The sequence below is a fragment of the Panthera uncia genome, assembly GCF_023721935.1.
Source record: "Panthera uncia isolate 11264 chromosome C1 unlocalized genomic scaffold, Puncia_PCG_1.0 HiC_scaffold_4, whole genome shotgun sequence".
NCBI classification, from domain to species: Eukaryota; Metazoa; Chordata; class Mammalia; order Carnivora; family Felidae; genus Panthera; species Panthera uncia.
Genome location: NW_026057585.1, coordinates 13,514,788 through 13,526,514, shown reverse-complemented (window position 1 = coordinate 13,526,514; position 11,727 = coordinate 13,514,788). Strand labels below are relative to the sequence as shown.

The 11,727-nt window shown below is 39.0% G+C and overlaps 1 protein-coding gene and 1 pseudogene across 4 annotated transcripts in view; both read right to left on the bottom strand.

Annotated features, from left to right (window-relative positions):
* Positions 1-1,948: 1,948 nt before the first annotated feature.
* LOC125913455 (proline-rich protein 11-like) lies at positions 1,949-3,624 on the bottom strand (annotated as a pseudogene).
* Positions 3,625-5,231: 1,607 nt separating this feature from the next.
* LOC125912308 (transcription initiation factor TFIID subunit 13) overlaps positions 5,232-11,727 on the bottom strand; it is an 88,212-nt gene continuing 81,716 nt past the window's right edge. For all 4 annotated transcript variants that reach the window (XM_049616658.1, XM_049616661.1, XM_049616659.1 and 1 more), the window contains 2 exons: positions 9,877-10,095; positions 5,232-6,585 (listed from right to left, as the gene is read on the bottom strand). In XM_049616658.1, coding sequence (XP_049472615.1) covers positions 6,443-6,585; positions 9,877-10,095 — 362 coding nt within the window. In that variant the 3' untranslated portion in view covers positions 5,232-6,442. The remainder of the gene's footprint in view (positions 6,586-9,876; positions 10,096-11,727) is intronic.

Sequence of the window (11,727 nt, the reverse complement as noted above, 5' to 3'; positions counted from 1 at the left end):
ACAAATACTCAAATGTCTTATTCTCAGTGATTATTCCCTTTATTCTCACATAATACAAATGCAGTTAGCAGGTTTTTTGAAACAAACTAGAATCATATATGTTTCATAACTTCATCATCTGTTTAATTTTCATTCATAAATGTGTTGTAAACATAAATGTGGGTCTCCTAAGAACAAAACATTGTCCCCAGGTCTGCTTTCCAGGCTGGTGACTTTCCACAACACTCACTATATTTGGCATCTCAAAGCAGTATTTATCTGTGGAAATCTAGGCATTTCTGGGAAATTACTAAAATATCTTTTTTAGCCTATGCTAACGGGGGGATATTTCAAGGATACCATATATATAGCTGCTTCCTGTCAGGCTAGAATTTCAGTGAAGATTTAAAACCCCTTGTTTCCTATCCATGAGGCACTGCTATCTTTATTCTTGGAACTGCAAGGGGAGGTTATCACCATCAAAGCTAATCCTGTGCCTTCAGTCACGTTCACCCCTAATGAGAGTTCCCCTTCCTCCATGATACTTAACACATTAGTGATGGGGATCCTGGCTGAAGCTATAGTAGTGTCCACTGTTAAACAGATATAGCTGACAAACGGGGGGCTCCCAGAAATACTTAGCAACTTTGTAGGGGACTTACTGATAGGGTTGCCTAATAAAATATAGAATGCCCAGTTAAATTTGAATTTCAGATGAAAAATGAATATTTTTTTAGTATAACTATGTCCCATGCAAAATTTGGGACATGCTTATACTAAAAGAAATCATCTATTGTTTAATGGAACATACTTATACTTAAAAGTTATTTGTTGTGAGGTACCTGGGTGGCTCACTGGGTTGAGCGTCTGACTTCAGCTCAGGTCATGATCTCATGGTTTGTGAGTTGAAGCCCTGTGTCAGACTCCAAGCTGATTGTGGAGCATGCTTGAGATTCTCTCTCTCTCCCTCTGCCTCTCCCCTCCTCCCCTGCTTCGCATGCTCCCTCTCTCTCTCTCTAAAAAAAAAAAGAAAGAAAGAAAGAAAGAAAAAGTTTTTTGTTGTTTATCTGAAATACAAATTTGATTAAGTGTCGTGTATTTATAATTACTGAATGTGGCAACTCTGGACTGGCAGGAAAGAACAAAAATCCAGTGAGGTGTGCGTTGTTACTGTTATTGAATTGACAGGCTGTTGAGGACAAGGAATTAGGTCTCACAGTGAATATGTCATGGACTTCAGAGAATCCTTCGGGGAATTGTGGAAAATACAAGCAAGGTTCATGCTGAGGTCCTCGTGAAACTTATATATAGCCGCATGAATGTGGACAGCAGATATCAAAGTAAGGAAAATTTCAGACTTCAGTGAGCCAGATAGAACTACCTACTTATGATGCTAGAAATGATACATTCTGACTTTTAAGGTGACATTGGACGTTTTGCTTCAAATCCTTTTGGAAAATAATTGGGTTTGGATGGGGGATGGTCTTACCTCTTAACTGCTTATAGAGAACAGAAAACAAATCTAGAGGGTCTTTTTTACTGATCAAGTTTCAGCACTTAATGAATGCATTACCTTTATAGGCTGAAATACTTTTATTTTTAATTACCCAAGAATATTCAAGATGAATGGACATTTCTTAATGTCATAACTGTACCTATTAAGTACAAATTAGTTATCTAGTTAAATGTGAACAATGTTTCCAACCTAATTTGGGTAATTGCAGGATAAACATCACTTTGGGGATTGCATTTTCTTGAATCTGTTCTCTTATTGTTTATACAAACTAAAAAATATCCAAATACCCACTTTATACCACAGTATGTATGGGCTCCAAACGTACTTTAATCCTTCAGATAGAATTATAGACTAGTATAATTATTTATACATATTCTACTACATTAAAAAAAAGTTGGCTGATTTTATCTGTGTATTTTTTGGACCATCACATGCAGTCAGGCAGAGTTGGCATCAGTTTTGTTCAACAAAGCTGCTTATAGAAAGTGGCAGAGTTTGAGTTGGGCTTCTAAGGTGACTCCACTAAAACTTTCTCCTTCTGTCCCAGGTCATGACTAGAGTCAACCTAGCTCCTGTTTCCATATTTTTTTTATTGGTAAGTGAGGTTCCACCTGGGCTCCTCTCTACAGCAACTTTCCTAAGTAGTTTCCACAGATTTATCTGGCTTTTACCAGGAATAAGTAAGACATTTGTCAGTTGAGTTGGTTACACTCTGGAGTTGGGTTTCAGGATAACACCCTGCAGGTCAGAGACAGTAACTAGTGGATTCCATGCCTTTGGTGCTGGTACAAACATCTCCATCAAAACTGTGTCGTCTTGGGGTGCCTGGGTGGCTCAGTTGGTTAAGCATCTGACTTCTGCTCGGGTCATGATCTCACAGGTCATGAGTTCCAGCCCCGCATTGGGCTCTGTGCTGACAGCACAGGGCCTGGAGCCTGCTTTGGATTCTGTGTCTCCCTTTCTCTCTGCCCCTCCCCCACTCATTCTCTCTCTCTCTCTCTCTCTCTCTCTCTCTCTCTCTCTCCTCTCTCTCTCTAAGATGAATAAACATTAAAAAATTAAAAAAAAAAACCTGTGTCTTCTTTAATTTCAGTAATAGATCTTTAATTGTTGGCTGCATGAATCCATCTTTTTTTTAATGGTCCAGGCTGAAGTGTTTTAATACAGTCAGAATTTCTGAGGGGCACCTGGGTGGCTCAATCAGTTGAGCGTCCAACTCTTGGTTTTGACTCAGGTCATGATCTCCTTGTTCATGGGTTTGAGATCTGATTCAGGCTCTGTGCTGACAGCACGGAGCCTGCTTGGGATTCTCTCTCCCTCCTTTCTGCCCCTCCCCTGCTTGCTCTCTCTCTCTCTCTCTCTCTCTCAAAATAAATAAAAATAAACTTAAAAAAAAAGAATTTCTGAGCAGCAAAGGTGCTATAGGTGGTGGAGGTACAGGCAGAGGAGGAGGTGGAGGGAGTGGAGACAGAATCGGATGAGGAGGAAGATGGCTGGCCGGCTGTGGCAGCATGGGAGGAAGTGCAGCTCAGGATTCTCCAGGGATGGTTAGGACACAGGCAGGCACATTTGTAAATTTACCACTTATGTGACACATTTGACCAGAGCTCGGACAGGTCAAATTTTCCAAGATGGTCCTTCAGTGCTTCCTGGAGTTTGCACAATTCACTTTCCAAAATGCAAAACCATTGTTTTAGACCAGAAAGTTCTCAGTGGCAGATACAGAATGGAAAGATGGGGTCTTTCAATACTTCTAACCTCTGGGCCATTGTAGTTCCTACACCAGTTGTACATAGACCACACTCTATTTTACTGTATCTTTGATACTGGGAAATTTGAAGTTCCAGTATGATCTTAGCCAGCTTCTGCTGAGTGTTATCTGTTGAAGCAATAACCACTCTTTCTGGTGATGGTGGCAGACTGGGAAGTATAATTAGCTTGAACTGAAAGTGAAAGGCTTTTTTTTTTTTTTTTTTTTTTTTGGATAATCTTTTCACTTTGGCTTTTAGCTTTCTTCCTCATTGTGTGAACTTGGGCATGATTTAAGTCTAAGAGCCTGGGAATTAGATAGAGTCAGGGTAGTGGCCTTTCCCTTGCTATAGGGGCTACACGATTTTATGCAAGAGTTCCAATTTCTCCACATCCTTGCCAACACATATAATCTTGTGTTTTTGATAATGGCTATCCTAATGGGTGTGAGGTGGTATCTCATTGTGGTTTTCATTTTCACTTCCCTAATGAATAGTAGTGTTAAGCATGTTTTCATGTGCTTATTGATCATTTGTCTACATTCTTTGGAGAAATGCCTATTCAAATACTTTGCCCATTTTTTAAATTTATGCTTTTTAATGTTTATTTTTGAGAGAGAGACAGAGTACGAGCAGGGGAGGGGCAGAGAGAGAGGGAGAACAGAATCTGAAGCGGGCTCCAGGCTCTGAGCTGTCAGCACAGAGCCTGATGGGCCCGAACGCACACAATGTGAGATTATGACCTGAGTCGAAGTCGGATGCTTAACTGACTGAGCCACTCAGATGCCCCCCTTTGCCCATTTTTTAATCTGGTTGGTTTTTTTTTGTTGTTGTTGTTTTTAAGCTATAGTTCTTATATATTCTGGATATTAATCCTTTATCAGATATATGATTTGACTTCTGATACTTCTGCAGGAAGGGGTTAAACATTTCTGCACCCCCTCCCTTCCTCACTGTCCTTCCCCAACCCCACTGAGAAGGGTTCAGAGAATGTAGATACCTCAATTCTCTTATTTTCTTGTTTACATGAACCTCTAAGAATCTATTCACCTCCATGCCATGGAGAAGACAGTGTGGAGGCATGGGAAAAAGGAAATATATAATAAGATGTTTATTAAAATGATTTCTAGTGATTATCTAATGCACTGCAAAATGAATTCTATATCCCATATATAGGAGGATCTTAAAGTTCTCTCCTTGATAGTGATGGAATAATTTTATGAACACTTTTTTACCATGAAGTTGAACTGGTCTGTATCAGGAAAATACCTTTTTTCCTAGTTTTAAACTTAACACTAATGACCTGCTGTAATGTGTAGAATGTGTAAAATTAAGCATGGAAGTAAACTGAAGAGGAGATGTGGCAAATTTTAACAGAATTCCCTTCTGCAAAGGTAGGAAAACAGTGTACCCGCTGAATATACACAACTAATTAGATTTCATTTCTTTCCAAAGCACTCAGTTCAACATATTTGTAGTCTAACTTGAAATTTATGTATTTTCCTGGGCTTTTATTAATTAACTTTCACAATATATCCAGGATGGACAGTTCCCTAGACTGTGAATAAAAGAAATAGGAGACACACAAAAGTTAGGCAGTTGCCAGGGGTTAAAAAGTAAGTTAGTAGGGGCACCTGGGAGGCTCAGTGGATTAAGCGTCCAACTCCTGATTTTGGCCCAGGTGATGATCTCATGGCTGTGGGATCGAGCCCCACATCAGGCTCCCACACCGAGTGTGGAGCCTGCTTACAATTCTCTCTTTTTTCTCTCTCTCTCTCTCTCTCTCCCTCCCTTCTCCTCTCCCCTGCTCATGTTCTCTTTCTCTCTCAAGTTAAAAAATAAAAATAAACTAAAAAGTAAGTTAGTGGAACTATAGGAAGAAATTTAAGAAATTGATTGTGGGGTTCACCCCCTGGCCACAACACTTCCAAGTAAACTGGAAAAAATAACACTCTAAATTGAAAGTCACAGACACTGAGGAAGAGGAATTCTTTTAGATGTCAAGAGGTCTTTATTGAAATAATAGCACAGTTACACTTCTAATAATATCCTTTCCACTTGTATACAATAGATTAAAAATGCTTGCTACATACAGTGCACAGACAGTTCAATAATTAGAACCAACTCAACTGCATTTGAAATAAATAAAATAGCCTATTTAATAATTTAAAGTAAAATTACTGTACAATATGAAAATAAAGATACATAAATGTTAGGATCTACAATGCCATAGAAATAAAATCATTATTCTGCATTACACAAAACAGTGCAAGAAACAAATCCAAATAAGCTTTTGGAGTGCAAAGTTTAAATGTTTCCATTTTAAATTATCATGCAGACATAGCATTTCAAACCATGCTATAGTCTATGGCAAATTTTTTATTTTTAAGAGGGAAAATGCTAGCCAGTCAGTTTACTGTACCATCAAGTGTTGCATCACATAGCGCTGCTGCTCTGCTTCTACAGTACAGTTTAGAAGGGAGGTATCCTGTTGCATTCAAAAAACTGAAATTAACAAGTTTCTGAAGCAAACATATTTACCTTTTAAGCTTGAAACGAAATAATGTGACAAAATAGTAATTATATCCCTGGGTTTAAGAAAGAAAAGGCCAATACCACATAATGAACTAAGAAGCAGTTTTCCATCCATCTTTCAACTCCATAATGATCCTTAGTGAAAATAACCATGTAACTTTTGAGAGACATAAAAAATTCTGACCTCCAGCTGACAAATGATACAGTATCATGGGCTTGTGAGAAAAGTAATTTCTGAACACCTATGTTTAATTCGTGTAGAGCTTGGTTGCGTTACATGTAATAATATGCTTAAAGTATAGCTCAATTTCAATGTGTATATAAAACTGTTATTTAGGCAAAGACCAAGGAATGCATTTAATACTAAACCGTAAACACATCGTCCACCTCGGAGTGCACACTGACAACATAAGAGCTCTTCCGCAGACTTTGGCAACAAGACTACATATAGCAGATCACAGCAGCACGAGCTCACGTGGAAGACTGAAAGCACTGCAGAATAACACCACCCAACAGTTCCTATCAAAGGGATACATGGTAATAAGGGGCCTCCTCGTGCTAAGTCACTTTCCCAGTCAGTCTATGTTCTTCAGATTTGTTATTTTCACAACTCAGTAGTCTTAAGTCTCTGTGCTTTCACTGCATAGATTGACACTGGGTTACTCTATCCGTTGTAAGTCCAGAGGGTTACAGTTCTGTCTGCAGAGGATGACAGGAAGGACAGATCCTGGGTGTGCCATCTGCACTGAATCACTTTGTCCTTGTGCTCCCCTACCACCATGATAGGAAGCTGCTTAGTGAGATCTCCTAAATTAAAAAGAGAGATACTGATTTACAATACAAAATAAGTATATGTATAGATTTCACACACTTCCTGTTACTTGAAGACATTATAGTATACAAGTCCTAAACTACATCAATTTAATACATTTAAAGGTTTAAACAGGGATAAATTATCGAATATCTGTTAGTAGGATTGGGTAAAATATACACAGCAACATTGGACACAGCTGCCACTCTCTCCTTGAAACTATCTCTCAACTTCTCTCTGACTTTGGTGCCACTACATCTTGGTTTCCTTTGCTGGTTTGCTGTTGTTCCTTTCCCAGGAATCAGCCTTCAAATTTCCTGTTTACTTTATATCCACTTCCTATGAAATTTCATCTAGTACCATGATACCATGGCCATTTGTATACTTATGACTCACACATTTCACCTCCAACCTTGACTTCTCACCTGAGCTCCAGACTAGAATGCAAATAGCTATTCGACATCTCACTTGACTGCCTCATAGTCATCTTCATTTGTTCAAACTGAACACTTGATTTTCTTGCCCAAACCTGTTCCTCCTCCTACCTATCTTCCTTATCTCAATTAACGGCACCACCTAGTTGCTCATGCCGAAAACCTAGGAATCAGCATTCCTCTAACTCCTCAAATTTAATCCAAATTAAAATATATCCCAAATTCAGTCACTTGGCACCACTCTCCACCTCTACCACCCTAGCCCAAGCTACTATCAATCCCTCAACTGAACTGTTCTGATAATCTCCTGATATTTATACTTATAATCCATTCTCCCTACAGAACTCGAAATTACCTTTCGAACAATATCAATAGATATCAAATCAGATCACTCCCTGTTTTAAATATTCCAAAGGATTCCCATTATGCTTTTTAAACATGCCTATGAAACCCTGCCTCAGATTTATTCTTCTGTCCCTCACTCCCTTAGTTCTCTAAGTCCCAGCCACACTGGCTTCTTGTAGCCTCGTGAACATGCTGAATTCACTCCTGCTTAGCACCTCTCCAGAAGCTACGATCTCCTCCTGGGGTCCTGCCCTGGCTGTGCCTTCTCATCACACAAGTCTCTGCACAAATGGCATTTCCCTAGAGAGATCTACCTGAGCCTACCTAAAATAGCCTTCCCCATCCACCCACTCTCCCACCTTGCTAATTTTTTAACTGTACTTACCGATACCTGAAACTACATCATTATCTGGTCTACTTTTTATTGACCTCTAAAATGTAAGCTCCAGGGGTGCCTGGGTGGCTCAGTCGGTTAAGCGTCTGACTTTGCCTCAGGTCATGATCTCATGGTTTGTGGGTCAAGCCCCATGTTGGGCTCTGTGCTGACAGCTCAGAGCCTGGAGCCTGCTTCAGATTCTGTGTCTCCCTCTCTATCTGCTCCTCCCCTGCTTCCACTCTGTCTCTCTCTCTCAAAAATAAATAAATATTAAAAAAATATATTTAAAATGTAAGCTCCATCAAGGAGGAAGTTCCCTGTCTTATTCATCTCTCTTCTGTCTCTAGTTGATACAAAATAAATGATTGCTTACTAAGTGATTAAAAATAAAACTAGATGCTGAAGATATAATTACACATATTATACGTTTTTTAAAGCAGAAGCAGGGGTGCCTGGGTGGCTCACTCGGTTAAGCAGCCGACTCTTGGTATCAATTCAGGTCATGATCTCATGGTTCGTGCGTTCAAGCCCTGTGTTGGGCTTGCACTGACAGTGCAGAGCTTGCTTGGGATTCTCTCTCTCTCTGCCCCTCCCATGCTTGAGCTCTCTTTCTCTCTCAAAATAAATAAACTTTAAGTAGAAGCAAAGTGGAGTACATAAATGTGTATTTTAACATCTACCATCGTTGAACTCAAAATGATTCATTGTAATAAGTGCTGATTCTTTTCAATATTTTAAGAACTATTTAATAAGACTATTCACTTGATCTGTTTAATAATTTTCTATAGGTCACATCAATACAGTACCAGTAATTTGACCACTGAATACTATAAAACTAAAATTTGAAAATATTATATAGTCGATTACAGCAGATTAACAACAACAACATCCCAAATAGCCATAAAAATCCTGGAAGAGAGCACAGGCAGTAATTTCTCTGACATCAACAGTAGCAACATTTTTCTAGGTATGTTTCCTGAGGCAAAGGAAACGAAAGCAAAAATGAACTCCTGGGGCTACATCAAAGGAACAAGCTTCTGCACAGCAAAGGAAACAATCAACAAAACAGAAAGAGAACCTATGGAGTGGGAGAAGATACTTGCAAATGACATATCTGATAAAGGCTTAGTAACTAAAACATATAAGAACTTACACAAACACACACACACACACAAACCCCAAATAATCTAATTAAAAATGGGCAGAAGACATGAACAGACATTTCTCCAAAGACAGACAGATGGCCAACAGACACATGAAAAGATGCTCAACATCACTCATCATCAGGGAAATACAAGTCAAAATTACAAATGAGTTATCAACTCACACCTGTCAGAATGGCTAAATCAACAACACAACACAGGTTTTGGTGAGGATGTGGAGGAAAAAGGAATTCTTGTGCACCCAAAAGGTGGGAATGTAAACTAGTATAGCCACAATGGAAAACAGTACAAAGGTTCCTCAAAAAATTAAAACTAGAGTTATCATATGATCCAGTAATTCCATTACTGGGTATCTACCCAAAGAACACAAAACCCTAATTCAAAAGATATATGCACCCTTGTATTTATTGTAGCATTATTTACAATAGCCAAGATATGGAAGCAACCCAAATATCCACAATAGATGAACAGATATGGAACACACACACACACACACACACACACACACACACACACAGGAATATTACTCAGCCATAAAAAACAATGAAGTCTTGGCATTTGCCAACAACATGGATGGAGGGTATAATACTAAGTGAAATACATCATTCAGGGAAAGACATATACCATATGATTTCACTCATATGTGAAATTTAAGAAACAAAACAAAGAAAACAAGGAACAAAAAAACCAGAGTCTTAACTAAAGAGAACTGATAGTTACCAGAGGGGAGGTGCATGGGGGATGGATGAAATAAATGAAGGGGAAAGGGATTACAAGTATAATTATCTCAATGAGCACCGGGTGATGTATGGAATTGTTGAATGGCTATATTTTACACCCAAAAGTAATATAACACCATATGCTAATTATACTGGAATTTAAAAAGAAAAATTAAAAAAAAATATGTGAATTAAAAAAAAATCCCAAATAGGAGAGTCCACAAAAAAGGAAACAGTCAATCTCTCTCACCTTGCAGGTCTGTCACCTTTATTTTCATATCATAGGATCCTGTTAGCAAGTAGTGAGCTCCAGGAGAGAATCGAACAGAGCGAACATCGCTGGAATGAGGATGATAACTTTGTACCATTCTTCCTCCTCTTATGTCATACAACATGCAGCTAGAATCTTCTTGTCCTGTGGCCAAGAGACGTCCACTGGGATCTACAGCTACAGATGCCACTGCACTGCCTGTATAGAAGACAGAATAAAAGTTTCACATGGAAAAACCAATACAGCTAAACTACAACAGCTAATTGTGTTCATGGAACCATACATTAAAAATTTAATGTAGCTGGGGCGCCTGGGTGGCTCAGTCGGCTGAGTGTCCGACTTCAGCTCAGGTCATGATCTCACGGCTTGTGAGTTTGAGCCCTGCGTCGGGCTCTGTGCTGACAGCTCAGAGCCTGGAGTCTGCTTCTGATTCTGTCTCCCTCTCTCTCTTCCCCTAACCCACTCGCATTCTGTCTCTGTCTCTCTCAAAAATAAATAAACATTTAAAAAAAATTTTTTTTAATTTAATGTAGCTTGTCAATACTGTTAAGGAAAAATCCAAATCAACATTCAACCATGGACACCTGGATGGCTCAGTCAGTTTAGTGTCTGACTTCATTTGAGGTCATGATCTTGCCATTCATGAGTTCGAGCCCTGCAGAGGGCTCTGTGCTAACAGCAAGGAGCCCACTTCAGATCATCTGTCTCCCTCTCTCTCTCTGCACAACCCCCCCATGCATGCATACACTCTCATTCTCTCTCTCAAAAATAAACATTAAAAAAAAAAACATTCAACCAATAAACACTTTCATCCTTTTTAGAGACAAAGTGTAAGCAAGATTCTATGAGAAACAAGAAAGTCTGTTGTTTTTTTTTTTAATCATCTGGGAGAACCCCCTGGGACACCATTACCTATAACACAATAGTACAATAGATGAGCCACTATTCCTAAGGTAGTGCTATCACTGCTGGGTAAGTGTCCAGAAATACTCATAACCAGCTCAGAGTCTAGTTAAGGGAATAAGAAATTAAGTAACAAAATATGTTTTAGGACATAGTAGAGGAAATGTGTCTAAGCAACATAAGAATAACTGCCAGCAGGAACTGGATGAAAGTAAGTGCTGAGTTCACAGGTTGCATCCCTAAATCCAGATTAGGCATTTTCAATGGGGGGGGTAATAATGCCCCCAATGGAGTGCAAAATGGTTTCCAGGGGATAGAAAAACTCTTAAACATTAAAAAAAGTTTGTTAGCACCCCCACCCCCCGAAGCTTAACCCCACCCAACAAAATCTTACTCCTTAGTATTTAATTTCTCTTGTTAGGAAAAAGTTTAATTTAGTTTTTCTCCTCACAGGGGGCAATAATGAAAATAAGGTTGAAGAACACTGCTCTAGGCTGAAGTGGCTTGGGAATACTTCACAGAAAAAAGGGACATAAGTTAGACTTTAAAGAACAGTAAATAGTATAAAAAAGAGAGAAACTGTATTTATTATACACATATGTAAAAATAATCTTTGCCTAAGATTTTGATAGAGAAAAGATGAGGGCTATTACATGAAACAGAATTACATGAAATAACATTTAGAGGAAAAGTATAAAAATGTTTAAGGACAGGTGGCTTAGTTTGCTGGAGTCACTTGGTTCAACAAGTTAACATAAAAGGTAGTTTGTAGTTGAGCCATAAAAGGCAGATTAGGGTCAAGGGGTGCCTGCATGGCTCCGTTAAGTGTCCGGCTCTTGATTTCAGCTCAGGTCATGATCTCACGATTCATGAGATCAAGCCCCACATCTGGATCTGCACTAACAGTGTGGAGCCTGCTTGGGATTT